The sequence below is a fragment of the Lagenorhynchus albirostris genome, chromosome 8 (assembly GCF_949774975.1).
Source record: "Lagenorhynchus albirostris chromosome 8, mLagAlb1.1, whole genome shotgun sequence".
Taxonomy (NCBI): domain Eukaryota; kingdom Metazoa; phylum Chordata; class Mammalia; order Artiodactyla; family Delphinidae; genus Lagenorhynchus; species Lagenorhynchus albirostris.
This window is the reverse complement of record NC_083102.1, coordinates 79,878,623-79,895,884: the sequence shown is the minus strand read 5'-3', so window position 1 is coordinate 79,895,884 and position 17,262 is coordinate 79,878,623. Positions and strand designations below refer to the sequence as shown.

The 17,262-nt window shown below is 32.4% G+C and overlaps 1 protein-coding gene across 1 annotated transcript in view; it reads right to left on the bottom strand.

Moving 5' to 3' along the window:
• PCLO (piccolo presynaptic cytomatrix protein) overlaps positions 1-17,262 on the bottom strand; it is a 365,674-nt gene that overhangs the window by 32,929 nt on the left and 315,483 nt on the right. The window contains exons 21-22 of the mRNA XM_060156163.1: positions 5,835-5,976; positions 1,739-1,812 (exon numbers count right to left, since the gene is read on the bottom strand). Of these exons, the coding sequence (XP_060012146.1) occupies positions 1,739-1,812; positions 5,835-5,976 (216 nt within the window). The remainder of the gene's footprint in view (positions 1-1,738; positions 1,813-5,834; positions 5,977-17,262) is intronic.

Genomic DNA, 17,262 nt, shown 5'->3' with positions numbered 1-17,262 from the left:
GGAGGAGAAAGAGGGAAAACTGAATTCAGGGCATATGTAGTTTGATGCATCTATGGAATTTCCAGGTAAAGTACTGTACCAGCCCTACGCCTGTGTGCCCTTGGATGCATCTTTGGTCTTTCTCTGCCCTGCTTTCAGAAGAGCTGCTCCCTAGCATGTTTTCCAGCCTCCCCTGTTAGTTGGCTTCCAGCTGATTTGACCAGGCCCTGGCAGAGACTGGAGAAGGGGAGGAAGGGAGAAACTGGGATATTTCTCCCCATCCTTGTCTATCTCAATATATATTTCTATCTTTTGTTGTGTCTCTTCCTTACCTGCTGATCCCAGCAGACAGGCTTATCTTGGTTTCAGCTCTCCCTGCCCTCCAGCCTTTAGGGACAGTAGCTTTCTTCTGCTACCTCCCTACCCCCTGCTGGGTTTCTCAGCATCTTCCACACGTATATAATAATTGCCAGCCATAAATGTCCTATTTTAAAAATACGTATATTTTTAATTTGGTTTCTATTTTCTTGGTTGGGCACAAATGCCTGGTGGATATCTGAGTCTGAATTCCAGGGAGCTTGGATGGCAATCAACATATAGACAAGAGTTGATGAGTTTATGCAGAAGGAAGATGGGTAAAAGGAATGGTGGATTGAGGATGGGACCGTGGGACCATGGCAACAAGTAGAGGAAGCACAGTTTTTGAATGAGTTCAAATAAAAATTTTTAGTAGAACCAGAAATAGGTGATATCTACTTAAGTCCACTAGGAAACTTAAGCATCACTTAGACCCAGCATTTTTCAGATCAGGTTTCTAAAGATAGAAAGATCAGGTCACCAGTCAAGACAAGATTTGAACCTTAAATCTGGGTTTCCTATTTCCTCATCGAATGTCCATGTAGTACCATGGCATTAATGATTCTTTTTAATAGCGTGTGATTTGGTGTCATTTTCATGGATTCAATCACTTGCTCTTACCTTGTGTGATGTTTGCACTTCAGTTTCTTTTCATATAAAACCAGGTACCTTCATAGGTAATTGTACGAATTAAATGAGATAATATGTGAAAAGTACTTAGAATAGCGTTAAGTACTTAGAATAGTTAAAATTATTGAGAGTGTAAATCATGATGTATACCAGTGCTATCAGATCTTATCAAAACATTAGGAAAAAAATTTTTTAAACGAAGGAAAAGTCATTGTGCACCTTAGAGATACTGATTATGTGTGGAAGAAAAGGATTTTTTTTGCATTTTGTAATACATTTATAATATTATTTAATAAAACAAAGTTTAATTTCAAATTAAGTTTTCACTTTAGAAGTTAGTTCAGTCATTATTTTTCTATAAAAAGATTTTTACACCATTAGTTTCCTCTTAGTTCCACATTTTTAAGGCTTGCCATTGACTTAAATGAGGTTTCATGATTTTCTATTTTTATAGTATTTTAAACAAAAACATTTTTTTAAATTTCAAGATATTTTTTCCCAGAGAAAGTCTTCAAGTTTCATTCTGTAATCCTCATTCTTCTTTCCCTTTAAAATTTGTAGTACCCCAAAGTGCTTAAATGTTAAATATGAATGTTAAATGAAGTGACAAAGTCATTCTAATTTAATAGATCATATGGATAATGGTGACTTATTTCCTAGTGCTTTTGGTATTAGTACTTAGAAATTAACATTCATATTAAAACAAAAACAAAGCAAACAGTATAGCATACAGATACAACCAAAATCCAGTGTATTGTAAACTGTAACTTACCTTCAGTGTCTGCTAGTCCTACGCCTACTCCTGGCTGTTTTATAGTCTCTTGCCCATTCTGCCCCATCTTTCCTCTGTTTAAAAAGGAAATAAAAGTTTATATATTCAATTATAATCCTAAATGCAAATGAGGAGTCCAAGTTTGAAAAAATAGAATGACATCATATATTCAGACCTGCAACAAATTACTTGAATGGCAAATGTTGTACGAACACAATAAATCACTCTATATCATATTAATTTTAAAGTGGAAATTTGTTTATCATTCCTATTGAGTCCAAACATAGAACCTCAAAATTCAGTGTCCTATTCATGGACTCATTTATCAAAGACATGACCATCATGAAATCTTCAAATTTTGTTTTAGAATTTTTTTTTTCTGCCATTTTTAACTCAAGAAGGAGAAGGGTTTCTTATATATTCACACTTTGTTATGAGGAGTTGTATAGATCCTTTGGTGAGAAGGGAAATGTTGAATTGAATAATTTATAAATATAATATTATAATTACATGGATTATTATTTCTTTCAGATCCTTCCTGTATTTTCAGCTGTGTGTAGCACATTGGCTTTTGAAGTTATACAGCTTGGTTTCTACTTCTGGCTTTGCTACTTTAAGCTATACATCATGTAAGGTAAATCTTTCAATCTGGTGAAGACTATTTCTTCTTTTGTAATTTAAGGGTAGTAACATGAGCTACCATTTGGTTATGGGAAAATCACATGGAAAATGTATGTAAGTGCTTAGCATAATGTCTGAAACATCATAATATTCGATAAATATAAAGTACTAATAGGTAGATGTGTACATAACAGCTTTAGAATTCAGCCAAAGGCTGCAAACCATTTTTAATTTCAGCCTTAAACTTCTTCGAAGGCCAAACAAATGAAGAATTCATTATACTCTGAGCATTGTGGGTTCAGAATATTGATAACGTAAGAGCCAAACGATAATAGGTCACTTCTTATTTCTTCAGAGAAAAAGCTACATGGCGTACAAAAGATTTGGAAGTTGCCTTTATATGTAGTTATATAAGATGTTCTAAAAAAATGGAATAAAAATGCTTAAGTGTTAAAAATGGTGCTTGAACAAAGGAATGTCTTGACACTAGACTTTCTAGACAATAATTCAAACATAGCAGTATTTACTAACAATTCATTCTTACTCTCACAAAAAATATTTAGTTTTGCCCAACCAGCTGAAAATGTAACGATACTTATTGCTTAAGACTCCAATTAGATCTTACTTGAAAACTGCTCTAACGATCCTCTCATCATTCTACTGAAATGGTTCTGCACATAACAAAAGAGGAACTGATGTAAATTCAAAAATCATTTTATCTTGAAAGCCATTACATTGCTCCAAGACGACAATTCTAGGTCAAAGATTTAAACACAAATTTTTATTAAGTGATTATGTGAAGGATAAAGTGCATGAAGAAATGTTATAAATTATATCTATAATTATATATAGTTTGCATCTGAATATATACAAAAAAGTCTTGATTAAGCAATGCACAAAACTTCAATTTGTGTAATTACTTCAATGAGATTCAAGACAAACAGCTGATAAATTAAAAATATTAACTTTGTCTGCCAGGATTAGACATGGAGAAAGCTTAATAACTTAGTAGCAATCTCACCTTTAGCAGTATACTATACAAGCAGAGCGGGCCAAAACACATCTTGTTACTGAGCCAAACTCAATTGAAAGTGAGGATCGTTTTAGTAGTGCTAATCGAGTAGATGAGAGTACTGAAAAATTACTATCCTATACTTTGCCAAACTTTAACAAAATAAGTATAATTTTTAGTAATTGTAATAAAAAATTTTTTGATAATTTTTATTTGATCTTGAGGACTGCATTTCATATTTTAATGATGCTATTCAGCTGCAGTATTAGCTTCTAATGAAAACTGATTTTAACATTTGGTATTTAGCCAAAATGTGTATTAGGTGCATTTCTAAGATTATACAGAAAACTTGCAGCACTGTGAAGCTAAATGAAGTACAAAGGAAATGTAACTGTGTGGGTCTTAAAGGAGGCAATTTTTCTGAATTCCCAATAAATAATCTTCATCTCAGGACATTCTGACTGCACAGGTTATAATTTATCTTTGTTAAACAATCACCAAATAGTTATTGAATACTTATGCTAGCCCAAGCAAAACTGTGTCAGATACAAAGAGAGACAGAAAAGAACCACCAAATACTGCTTTTTACTTATATCCGGTAATGCTTTAGAAAAGAGAATTTTCTTTGTGCTCATATGGCAAAAACAAAAGCATCCTACGCAGTTTTAAAAGCTTTTGATTTACAAGAGAAACAGGAAAATGGGAAAAAGCAAAATTGAAATGTGGTTTGTATGTAAAAAAAACCAATCTACTTCCACTTCAGACATTCAGATATTGAGGAAATAATGTATTTTATGCTCTGAAAGTTGTAACTTTATCATCAGTGTTAGATTATATATTTTGAAAGATACAGATAAATTGGAAGGATAGTAAGTGATGTGTGGTGCAAAACCTTTACAAATTTATATGATATTCACAGCTTGGAGAGAGGAGTGTAATGAATTTGTAGAAATTCTCTTCAGTTAAATTGGATCATCAGAGTCTGCGGACTAATGAGATCACACTCCTTTTAGAAATAACTGTCAATATAAAAAGAACTGATTAAATACAAATAACTCCATTGAATCCACAGCGTAGGTCTCAAAAAAAATAGACAGATAATCCAATAATTAGTCAATTTAAGTAGGAAAAATGTAACCTGAAAATCACAAAATAAACACATTTTTCACCTTACAAATCCATTTTCCCCATTATTTTGCTTTTATAAACGTGAGCCATTATCTAAATATTAGAACTATTCTGGGGATCAAAAGGAAAGATTCATAAAAAACTGTGATATTTAAACAAAGAGAAATAGAAGTTCCACTCCCAGAGATGGTTTCACTTAACAGAGAAAATGAAAAAGACCCTCTAACAAGGGCCCAGACTAGGGATCTTCAAACTCACTTTGCAAAGGGCCAGACAGTGAATGATCTGAATGGTCCCTGTTGTAATTATACAAGTCTGCCCCTAGAGCACAGACAACATTAGGCAACACATAAGCAAACTGGTGTGGCCATGTTCCAATAAAAGTTAATAATAGACACTGAAATTTCAAATTCATGTAATTATCATGTGTCACAAAATGCTATTCTTCTGGGGTTTTGGGAAACATTTAAAAATGCAAAAGCCATTTTTAGCTCTTCACAGACCTTACAAAACCAGGCAGCAGGCTGGACTCACCCTGGGTTAGATCCTGGAGCTGCATGGCCCAATGTTGTTTTTGTAAACTTAGAAAACTAGTTACCGGAGAAAGTCAGGAAGTTTAGATTTTGATATTGGAATAGAGATAACATATTTATCTTGGATTTATCTTGGATGCTGCTAGATTTTGCCACCGATATGACTAAACCCATTCTAACACATTTTAAATACAGTCTGCTTTAGTTTTGCATTTTATTTGCAATATGATTTTCTCGAGGTTTAACGTGTTATAAATTATAATTATAAATTCCAAGAGTATCTATTTGGGGACCTATGTCCTGCTTGTTATTTGTTCTAGAAAATATGGATCCACTTCAAAATCTTCTATTTTAATGGTAGAGGAATTTATAGTTGAAAAGTCTATATGAGTGGCCCAATGTGCTATTTCAAATGTGATATATGAGTTCTTTAAATATCTCCTGATTCAAAATCAATTAATCTATGCATTATGCGATTAAAGCAGCCATGTATTACTGCTGCTGAACTTGATTCAGGCATGGCTAAGTTATTATTATTTTAGCAGTTTTTCTATTAAATACAGAATGCACTGATTAAGTAGTCCTGGTGGTGACCAGCATTCATGCTTAGAATTCACTAAGTTAATCCAATCTTTCCTGAACAGTCTATTTTTTACATAGGCATAAACAGCTGAAGTCCTTCAGGGACACTGACTCAGACTTGGATAATTATCTAGTTATTTCCTTTTCAATGTTAAGAAAAGCTTACTCATGAGGCTGTTAACTTTCCAGTGGAAAAAAAAGCAAACAAACCACCACTTACATCCTTGGAATAGGAAATAGATTAGTGTCCCCTGCAGTACTGCTGCTTCCTTCACTGTCCACGCTATACCCACTGCCAAAGCTGCTGCCCGAGGAGCCAGTGGACACGGAGCTTTCTGCAGGCCGGTGATTGGTGGGCTTGGCTGCATGGTGTGGGAAGAGTCAACACCACAGTCAATCAATGAACCTCCCATTGATATCCGAATGCATACTTATATGTTTCTTCATTTACGGGTGTAAAGAAACAGCTCTAGCAAGAACTCCACATCTCTTAACCTGCCTTTCATTTTCTTTTCCTTAACCAGTAACTCTCAGTGGCAACAATAAAGCCCTTGACTGTTTTTGTTGGATATAAAAGAAAAAAAAGATTAACTTCTAGGAATCAACCATCACATTTTTAGACTGAGTTAAACAGTATTATTATTACTTGTGATTTCTTTATAGAGTATTGCAATAACGATATGGCAAACAAATAAGAATTGTGGCTATTTCACGGAGAAAGGAATTTAGGAAGACTTGGGTAGATAGAAATGACAGAATATGTGAAAATTGCTTAATTATTTCCCATATTAATAACCAGTAATTTGTTTTTCTCCTGAGAAGTGAAGATGCAAAATAGAATAGATAATTTCAGGAAATGACTGAAAATCCTGGACTTGTTTGTATGTAGCTCTACCAACTACCTCCAGCAGGTTTTTAAATTTGAAGATATTTGTTTCCCCTTAGGCACATCCTAGTTTATGACTGGGACTTGTTTTAAATAACCCATGAGTTTGATTTTTTGTATATAAGAATCCATATTCCCATAGAAGAGTTATGAATTTGTGTTATAAATTATGCAGTAAGAGAATGGTAATATTGTTAGCAGAGTTCTAGATTAGAGATTTGAGAGGAAATTCTGATGCAAAAGGAATGAAAAGAAGGCAGGTGTAGGTGATTGGGATTGACATGTATACACTGATGTGTATAAAACTGATGACTAATAAGAATCTGCAGTATAAAAAACAAACAAAAAAACAACTAATACTAAACTTTCTTTGGGTTATTTGTATGGAAATATGTTAATATAAATGTTTCAGACATTACATGAAATTTCTAAAAATCTTATATGTTCTGGTATAATGTTATAAATCATAATTCTAGTTATTACTTTAAAATGTATATCTCAGAAATAACTAAAAAAAAAGAAACAGAAGGCAAGTGTTTCCTCTTTTTTTGTGGGGGTGGAGATTCTCTAGGCAAATTTTTGAAATTGTCATTTGTCTTCTGACACATGGTCAGAGTTTAAGAGCATAAGCTCTGATCACACGGGTCTGGTTTTGTATCCCAACTCCTGCTGAAGTTAACTCTAGGTGGTCTCAGTTTCCTCCCTTTAAAATAATGGGGTCAGTAAAGCCCCCCTCATAAGACTGTGATTATGAGGAGTGAGATAAAACTGGAACTCACTCTTCTTTGTCTTGTGATTTAATTTGCTGTACCCCCAAGCTCTTCTTCAGGGCTTTATGGTCAATGGCTGTTCCCCACTGAACAGCACACCTAGTCCCGGACAATGAATTCACCTTGATTCTCTTCTAATTTTAGATGTATTCTAGGCTGCAAAAGTACTTAAGAGTCTCTCTCCTCCATAAATACTCTCCTCCTGTTCACTCAGGAGTTTCTCAAGCAGTTGGATAGATCCACACAACTGGGTAAAGAGTTGATAATCATTTAATGATTCTAAATTATCAACATTTTTCTTAAGGAAATGTATAAAAACACAATGACAATCCAGTGGGTGGAGTTTTAACCAATATACCCAAATAAAGTGAAAAGCATAGATACTGTGAGGGAAATCATCTGAGGGCAGGAAACTCTCCATCAGATTAGCCAGGATCAAGTCTTGCAAAGGCTTTAGCTTTTCCTCACTTCTTCCCTTCTATTTCTGAACTAGCAGTTTCTCTAAAGCCACCAGAAAATTTCATGCTATCTATTCCAGTGATAGTAGGATTCCTTTCTCAGAACAGAGAAGGAAGAAACGTTTGATAATTAGTCAGTTATATATCAGGTATCTATAAATTGGGACTAGCTAGTTAGAAAAGGCTCTGAATCCTGTTACATAGCCAGTCACCAGTGAATTAAGAGTAACTCATAGGACTAGATTTCCAGGAAAAGAATAATAGTCATAATGTTTGTTTAATATTTTCTTCAACTTATGTAGAAGAAACCCAGCTGACGTATTTAGTGTTAAAGACCTTTTAAAAGGATAAGTTAAAAAATGTAAAGGTAATATGACTGATATAAAATTATGAACATTATAAAGAATATTAAACTGTATAAACAACCACATGAGTCAGATAAGTCAGCTGATTGTAAACAAGGAAAAGCTATCATACCTTTTGATTGTCATTATATAATACAACCTACTAGATTGTTAATAATTTTTAGTATGATATTGAACGTAAAAATTTAATTTCATCAACTGGAAAATCTCAATATACCATTTTCAAAGACAAACCTTAACTAATAGACATTAATTTTAAAATCAATTTATCTTTACTAATTTAAAACTTTTTTTATCCCAGAGAAATCTCACAATATATCAAAATATCCACATTATAGAAATGATGTCTTCTTATTTACATATCAAAATATCCAATCTTTCTTTTGCAAACTTTGATTTTACCTGATGCAATTTCTAGTTCTATTCCTCTTCTGGGAAATTTGAGAAATGTGAACAGAATGTAAAACAATATAATAATAGAAAAGGATCAAGGATAGAAGTAAATGTAAGGAAAGCCAGTTTTGTCATACTGCCTAGGTGAATAGAAATTTCATTTGGAAAACCTGTGCAAGTGTCGTCAATATTTTAAACGCAAACAAGTCATAGTTTATAAGAAATATTACAAGAAAGAAAACTAAATATAGGGCATATATACATATTTCAGAATAACTCTAAGTCTGCCTTAACATCTTTGCAAAACAAAATTACACGTAATGTTGAATCTAAAGAAATTTTGGGCGGTTAGGTGAATAATTCAAATGAGTCTAGATATTAGGCATTATCTCAAAACATCTGGTGCATGACTGAATTTTTTTATACTTAACCTGGTATGCAAGCGTAGAGATAGATAGCCTGACAGTTAGTTTCTGAAAATGACTTAAACTAAAATGCAAAGTGGATCTTTCCTGTACAGGGCTATATATACATAGCATAAAATGAGACTAAAAATACAGAAATGGTGAGGTTTTGATAAGCTGGTGCTAAGAGTCCAAATATTTTAAAAGTTCTTTTTCAGTTACTTGAAACAACACGTCTATTTGCTAATTTCGTTTAATTGAATCAGCCCCCACATAAGAAACCATCAACTCAATTAAACTGAACTAAATCTGTATTACTGCAAACTTCTTAATGAATAAAGTGCTTTCAGGATTTAATATTGGAGGCCAGATCGTATGCAATTTCAAGACATCTCACGATTTCAGTCAAATTCTTTAGTTTGCCTCTCGAAGTCCTTTATCGTCTACTTCTTTCCATATATACCTCCCATAATTTTCCTTTGTATACCCTTCACTGAAGCCCATTCAGACCACTCACTCTGAATCCCTATAGTTCGGCTTTTTTTCTCCTGAGCTCTAGCCAAGCCTCTTCTTATCAGTTTTGTTATACCCTCCTCTGACCCTGTCACTTTCTCATATCTAAATTATACTCATCCAGAAAGGCTCAGCTCAGATAGAACCTGCTTCATACATTTTCCTCATCTTTACAATCAGAAGTGAACTTCTATACCCAGACTCTCATAGCACATAATTTTTGTCTTTTATGGCAATTGTCACTTTCTATCTTTAATTGTAGTTGTTACATCCATGTGGTTATTGGAAACAGAACCTACCTATGTTAGCTCCATGGTAGCATTCTTAAAAGCTTAATCCTGGGACTATGCTTAAGCAATATTTAATAAATTGATAGTAAAATTATAATAATGATAACATATTAATAATTCTTTCCTTTAACCAAACAACTTAAAACATCTGAGTGATTTAGTAGATTTTTCATTTTTAATCCAGTTCTGTTGATACAAATCAAAAAAATCTCATCAAACATACCACAATATAGTTTTTTAACCCCACTTTGTCAATGAAATTTTGGGTAACCTATTTTTGGCAGCTTTTAAAATCAGAGATTCAACTTTAATCTGTCATACTGTATATAAAAATGTGATCACTCAACCAGATGTTCTGTTATCCCAATTCCCTCAAAACTGGTTTGACTGAAATATTTAATGATAATACATGAAACATGGGAGAGCATAGGCTTGTGAATTTAAAAAATTCATATCAGACCATGAATATTATATATATATTTCTAAATTGAAGTGACAAAATAATTTGTATGGTAACATTCCATGGGAGGCACTAGATGGTGCTAATACAGACACTAGTACTTAGGCTGATTGCACCTCTTGGTATACAGACAGATGGTGAGCTCCAGTTTATATTTCAGTGTAACGTCTCTCTTTCTATGTTCTTGTAGAAAATATTATTTTAAAACATTAAAACTAAATATGACTTTCCATAATTTTATGGTTTCAAAATTAACAATTTAAAAATATTCTATCTGCTTTTTCCAAATCTTGAAATCAGAATTTCAGAAATCCTGTACTATGCACCTGTGTATTACATATGAAAATATTTATTTTACATTAGAATTGAGATTTATTTAATAATGAAAAACATTTTTGGAGCCATTTTCTTAAAGAGTTACATTTTGGGGGGCCTACCTTCTTTTTGAATTTTTATTTGTACTATTAAGTACCAACCAGAAAAAAGAATGTATCATATAAATATGAGATGGAAGAAGTCCACTCCTACAAAGAAGGTCCCTATATGCTAGAAGAATAAATACTAGCGTGTTGAATAATTTTGTGACTTAGTTATTGAGGGGGCATTTCAGGTAAACGAATTTTATTTTCAGTGAGGCAATTCAATCTGTTTTAAATTATTCTTTGACCTCTTCATTTTCTGCGGCTGCTAGGTGGTTAGAAAACATTTTGTTTTACTACTCCTCTGTGGCTAACCTTAATTAAACCTGGTAGTGTCTCTTTGACTGAACATCTGTCTTCAATTAGTTTGCTCTGTTGATTTTTTCCCCTCTACTATATATACATACTTAAAAAATGCAGGACTATCACTGTGCCTACCACACGATGGCAGCACCATGAGCAAAGTCTCGGATCAGAATTGTAGATGATTTTATAATTGTGGAATCATGGAAATTAAAAGCTGGTAAGGACTCTAAAGATAACCTGTTCCAGAACCATCATCTTGCTTATAGAAAAACTAAGCCCTGGAAAGTTTTAAGTGACTTGTTCCAGGTCACAAATCAAAACTGAAAAGTGCTCATCCACTTTTCTATCATATTGAATTGTCTCAAATTAAGAGAGGTTACCTACCTTAGAATTCAGTGTCTGGAATGTATGAAGCCTCACTTCCATTGGTTTTATATCTTTGGTCTCACTCAAAGGTATTTCCAAATATTTCAGGAGTAATTTATTATGTAGGTAACCTGTAATTTCCCAAATTACTTGGTTGATGCAGTATTAGTATTATCTTCATAGATACAATGTATAGGATTTTAGGATCAACTGCTTGAAATTAAGAGAAAACAATCAATAATTCTTTTGTTTATTCCAATAGTATAATGATGGAACTGAAATAACTACCTGGCTATTTTAGAAATTATATACTTACAGCATGCTTTTTTTTTTTGGTTCTTTAGCTGGTTTAACTTTAATTTAGCTGGTATTAACTTTAGTGACCTTTTCTACGTTATCTCCTTTACATTTCACTCTCTATTTATCTATCTACCTTTTATTATTGCTGTTGTTTTAGTTGTTATATTTACTAAAGAGACTTTGCAGTTTTATCTCATTTGTTGATTGCATTTGGATGTAGCCCTGAAAAATGTCAACTTTTAATTTCCTCTGTTACCAGCACTGTTGGTAGTTTTCCCCTTGAATTACGTGCAATAACATTTTTAGGTTTTCTACTATCATCCAGGGGTATTAAGAAGGGGTGTTGCATCTTACAAGGACTTTAGAAATTTAATATACTTTTTTCTGAATTTACTTCAGTATATTCATTATCCAATTTGGAAAAATTTAAAAGAAGACACTAGAAAAATGGCATAGGTAGCTTCAATACAACTATTTGTAGGAATGTTCACATACCTCCAAATTACAAGTTGTCACAAATAAAAGTATTTAAAATAGACAACTCTGATTTCTACAATATATCAGTCATTTGTAAACCCCTAGGTGGGGTCAGTGAAAGGAAGGATGTCACTGAAATACTTTTTAAATGAAAAATTATTGGTGATTATATTACCTCTCTCCCAGGGTCGCTGAGGATGAAATTAACACTAACACTTGGCTTGGTCACTCAGAAAAAATAATTATATATATCAGAAAGTTACAACAAACTTATAAAAATCAAAATATGTCCCTCAAGATATTCCATATTATTCACATAGTAGCTTCTTTCAGAGAGGGAGAGGAAGATGTGATGCCTCTATTTTCTATGTCGTGGGAAAGGTGGTAAAGCTTTAAATCATGTTCGCACTCTTCCCTCTCCATCCACACTGGCCTTACAACTGACTTTTTCAAGACATTTTAATAATCAGTTCAATCTTTTTTGATCTAATGCATCACTATTTTGCAGGTATCTCCCATTCACTCCCTAGCTTTATGGATAATAGGATCAATGATCACTTTAGGGAACAAAAGTAATAGCATATAACTTCAATACAACGTGTTTGAAATGAGAGTAAAGTTAGCTTAATAACATGGTAGAGAAGGTTTTTTTCTTACATAAATACAATATGTGATGGCTCACTGTACTATAGCTCTTGCATTTATGCTATAATGTTGCCTTTTAAGTGTGTCTTCCTTTCTAAAGGTGTTTTTGGTTCAGAACTTATTTTGGAAGAAGACACTTAAAATAAATACAGTTTAAGTGGGGACCAAAATTTCAGAGTAAATAATAGAGTTTGATTAAGACATCACAAAGATAGTAAATTCATTTTATCTTTAATAAGTTTAGTTTATAATTCTAGCTACGTCCAAATAAATAGAATGAACAAAGATTTTATCAAGGACCAAGTTTTGGTTTTGTGCTAAAAAAATGCTAACACAATTAAGATCTTTACCTTTAAATAACACAGGAAAAATCTTTACCTTTAAAAGATTAAGAGTAAGGAGAAATATATTTGACAGAAAAAAATCTTCAAGATCTACATCAATTTTTCAAGGGCAACTCAATTTTTCAATATTTATTTCATTCTCCTTTGAAACTGAAATATTCTCTCTCAGTTTGCTTGCAAAACAAGTGGTCCTGTTTGACTGAAAGTAATTATAAAAATAGTTTTGAAAAATGTTCTTATATAATCCTGAAACTGATCACCTAGATCATGAATACTAGGATAACAAGGATGTTACCTTTAAACGGAATCCAAATAATTTGATTTATATAAAAATCCTGCCCAAAGGAGACATTTCCGGTGTAAACAAATACAAATTTATAATAGCATACTGATTTACATGGCTAATGCTACAACAAACACTGAGTATTATTTTTCATATCATTCAAATGTAGTCAGTGGCCATAAAGTAAAGAGGAATTTGGACAAGTATTTGGTAAACACCTGTCCAGTCCCATGGAATACAACGTCTCTAATTAATTTCATTAATATTCCTACCTTCTCCAAATAGATCATTTTCAAACACTTTCTCTCCTCCTATACTTGGTTATATCCCAGTGAACTGTAAAGATTACAAGAGATAACCAGACCAGAACAAATAACAAAATAATTCTATTTTCAGATATTTCTAAACATGATGGTGTCTGTGTATATAAACTTAAGTCAATGACCAACTGCAATGTTCTACTTCAATTTCAGTTGAAGACAGACAAAAGTCATGCTTTTGTCAGTCTTCAAATTTTTCCCACATATCTTTAATCCGTTATTTGATAAATATTACTAGGATGGGATATTTATGGCGACAGTGATTTTTGTCTATTGTGTCCACTGCAGAATCACTAACACTTTGAAGAGTTTCTGAAACATACTATTCATTAAAAAAACTGTGTGTATGAATGTGAATAAATGATGAGCAACCAATAGGGGTAATTCAGATAATATTTTCTGTAAATGATAAATATTTTCAGAATTCCCTTTTTAGCTTTAATTATTTAAAAACACAATAAATTGTATGTTTGAAATTAAGGATCAAGGATTAAGTAAGAGGTAAGAAGCTTAACATTTCCTCAAATTTGAATCAAAGTGATGATCTTCAGTGTTTCTATTGTTATTTATGCCAACAATGAATTTGCAAAGTATAGGACCACTAATATAGATAATACAATAGAAGATTAAAGAAACAAATAATTTATAAATGTTTTTCCAATAAATTTTATCATCAAAATAAGGACACAAATAAAATGTATTCTACCTTTATAATATTCCCTTTCATTCTATCTTCGGCTAGGAACAACTTGATTAAAGTTGACAGACAACTTACCAGTCAAACTGCAAATGTAAATAATGAAAATGGGCATATAATCATAACTTAATCTAAATCATGCCCAATAAAATATTTAAAATAAGAATATAAAATGAAAAATCATTTGTCAATCTTAAGTTATAAATTAACATTAAATAAGAAAAGAAAGTAGGGGTTCCAAAATGCAATACAAGATAGAAAAGGCATAGAAAATTTAGAGGCAAATATGATAATTATATCTTGTAAGAAATTTCTAATTATCCAACATCATTGACTATTGATAAAATTATGATTGTACCCAGGTATAGATCAGTGGCTCTTAAATATTTTGGTCTCGAGACCCCTTTTCCAGTCTTAAATATTGTTGAATTTCTTAAAGAACATCGCTTTATGTGAAATATATCTATCAATATTTATCATATTCAAAATTAAGAAAAATTTAACATAAGCAGTTGACAAATACATATTCCATTAGCCATCAGAGCAATGATGTCATGACATCTCATGGAAATGTAGGAAAAGTCCACTGCACACTAAGGAAGGAATGAGAGTAAAAAAGGCAAATAACATCTTAAGAGTCTTAAGAATTTTTTGACCTTGTAGAGTCCTGAAAAGGTCTCTGGGACACCTAGGGATCAATGGACACACTTTGAGAATCACTGGTCTACATCTACAGTGATGAAAATGAAGTATGAACTGTGAAAATGAAAAAAAAAAAAGAAACAATTAGCACCAACCTTTTTTGACAATCATCTTAAACCAGTATATACATGACAATCATTCTATGGTGTCTTTTATTTTTTATTTTCTGCACTAAAAAAAAATCAAGTTCTAACGCCTTACTTGAAAAGATTTATTATTATTATCATCACCCTTTGAATTTCTCTAAGCTTCTTCAGAATTTGTTTCACCCAGAACTTCACAACTCTAGAATTATAAGGTCTGAGTTAAATATTATATGTATCATAAAAAATTTGCTTGTCTGTTCTATTTTTGCCTAAAAACCCACAAAAAACTATATTACACAGAAATCCAGAGTAAATAATGAAATTTGGCAGGCATAAAACAATGCAAATTCTTGCCAAAACGGCTTTTCTCTACATTGTCTCTTCAATTTTCTTGTACATTAATAGTTGGATGGAGCCAAAGTAGTTATTTACTTTAAAAATGTCAGTAGCAATAAGAATGCTTTACAAGAAACTAAAAGTATATATAGAAAGTATAAATATATCCATATAGAAAGAAATTTGAATTGTGTAGTATAAAAATTACATTTTCTCTCTCTCTAGATTCCAACCTCATTTTACCTAAAGAGTCAGATAAAAATATAATGTGACCAGTATGTATAACTGAATCACTTTGCTGTATACCAGAAACTAACACAACATTGTAAATCAACTATACTTCAAAAATTTTTTTAAATAAAAATAAAAGCTATAAGATCTCTGAAAAAAAATAATGTGATCTATAGAACTTAAAATAATGTGGTTTTTAGTTTCAAATGTCTTAATGAGGAAAAGTAGATTTTGCTTCTGTGTTCTTTTAAGAATAAAGTAGAAGTAGAAATTTTATTCCATTTTGTTTCTTATGTTTAGAAATAGGGACCTACCTCCTGACATTTTCTCTAATTTTTTTTTTTTTTTTTTTTTTTGGCTGCACTTTGAGGCTTGTGGGATCTTAGCTTCCCAACCAGGGATTGAACCCGGGCCCCTGGCAGTTGAGAGTGTGGAGTCATAACCACTGGACCACCAGGGAATTCCTAACTCCTGATTTTCATCAAACATTTTCTTCTTAAAAACTTATCTGTTCTTGTTTGATTTGTATTATTAATATTTTGATTAGTTTCTGTTCAAATGATCATTTAATTAATTTTATCTTTCAGTATTTTAAAACACATTGAGGTATAAAGCTATGGTTCTATCTACATTATTTCTCTTTATACATCTGAAAACCGTAATACCCCAATCAAAATATTGCGGAAATGTTTTCATTTGAAATCCGAAAGTTTTTTTTGTCACCTCAATGATTAAAATATATATTTACAGACTCAACAAAGTAATAAAATAAAAAGGCTATTTTTCACGGTCTGACTCATTATACATAAAGATTCCTTTCATCCTATCCCATCCCCATATGTCCCCCTCCCTCCCAAAGATTACCTTGCACAACAGAGAATGGGTGAAATATCATGATTTTACATAATGTAGTACATTCGGATGAAAAGTGGGAAAAAAATCAAGTAATTCATGGATAGATATCTGGAATTAGGCAATGTTGTTAAGCTTTAGCTATTAATTTAGCTATTATTAAGCTTTAGCTTAAGCTATTAGCTTTTGGCATTCTTCCGCCTCTCCCCAGGTGGCACTTCACCCAGTTCCAGGATCCTTCCTACCCAGGCGATAACGTTCCCAGCCCCAAGCTCAGATTGTACCCTCTGTCCATGGTCCCGCAGTGTCCCCATCAGCCTTCTCATCTTCCATGCTTCTCATTTCTTTCCTCCATCAGCATTTACTTGCCTGTCTCATTTGCTCTGGGTCCTGCTCTCTGCTGGTAATTTGGTAAATTAACTTTTAAAAAATAAATTTGTTTAAACCTAAAATACAATAATTTACAATCAAAAAATAAGTTGAACTTTGTTAAAGACATGTCATAAATAGCATTTAAGGCACTTTGACATGTTAAAAATTAGGCCTTTCTCTTCTCGGATCATGTATTAATAGTCCTGCTCAATCATATAGGCCCCTGGTTAGATCACGTGACAAAGGCACACTGCAGTATGAACCAGTAATTCCTTACGTGGATGGCTTGACACACTCATGGCTACTACTAGAAAAGAACAAAAGTATCCATTGATGATACGTCAGTGAATTCACCTTTGGGAGGGAAGGTGCA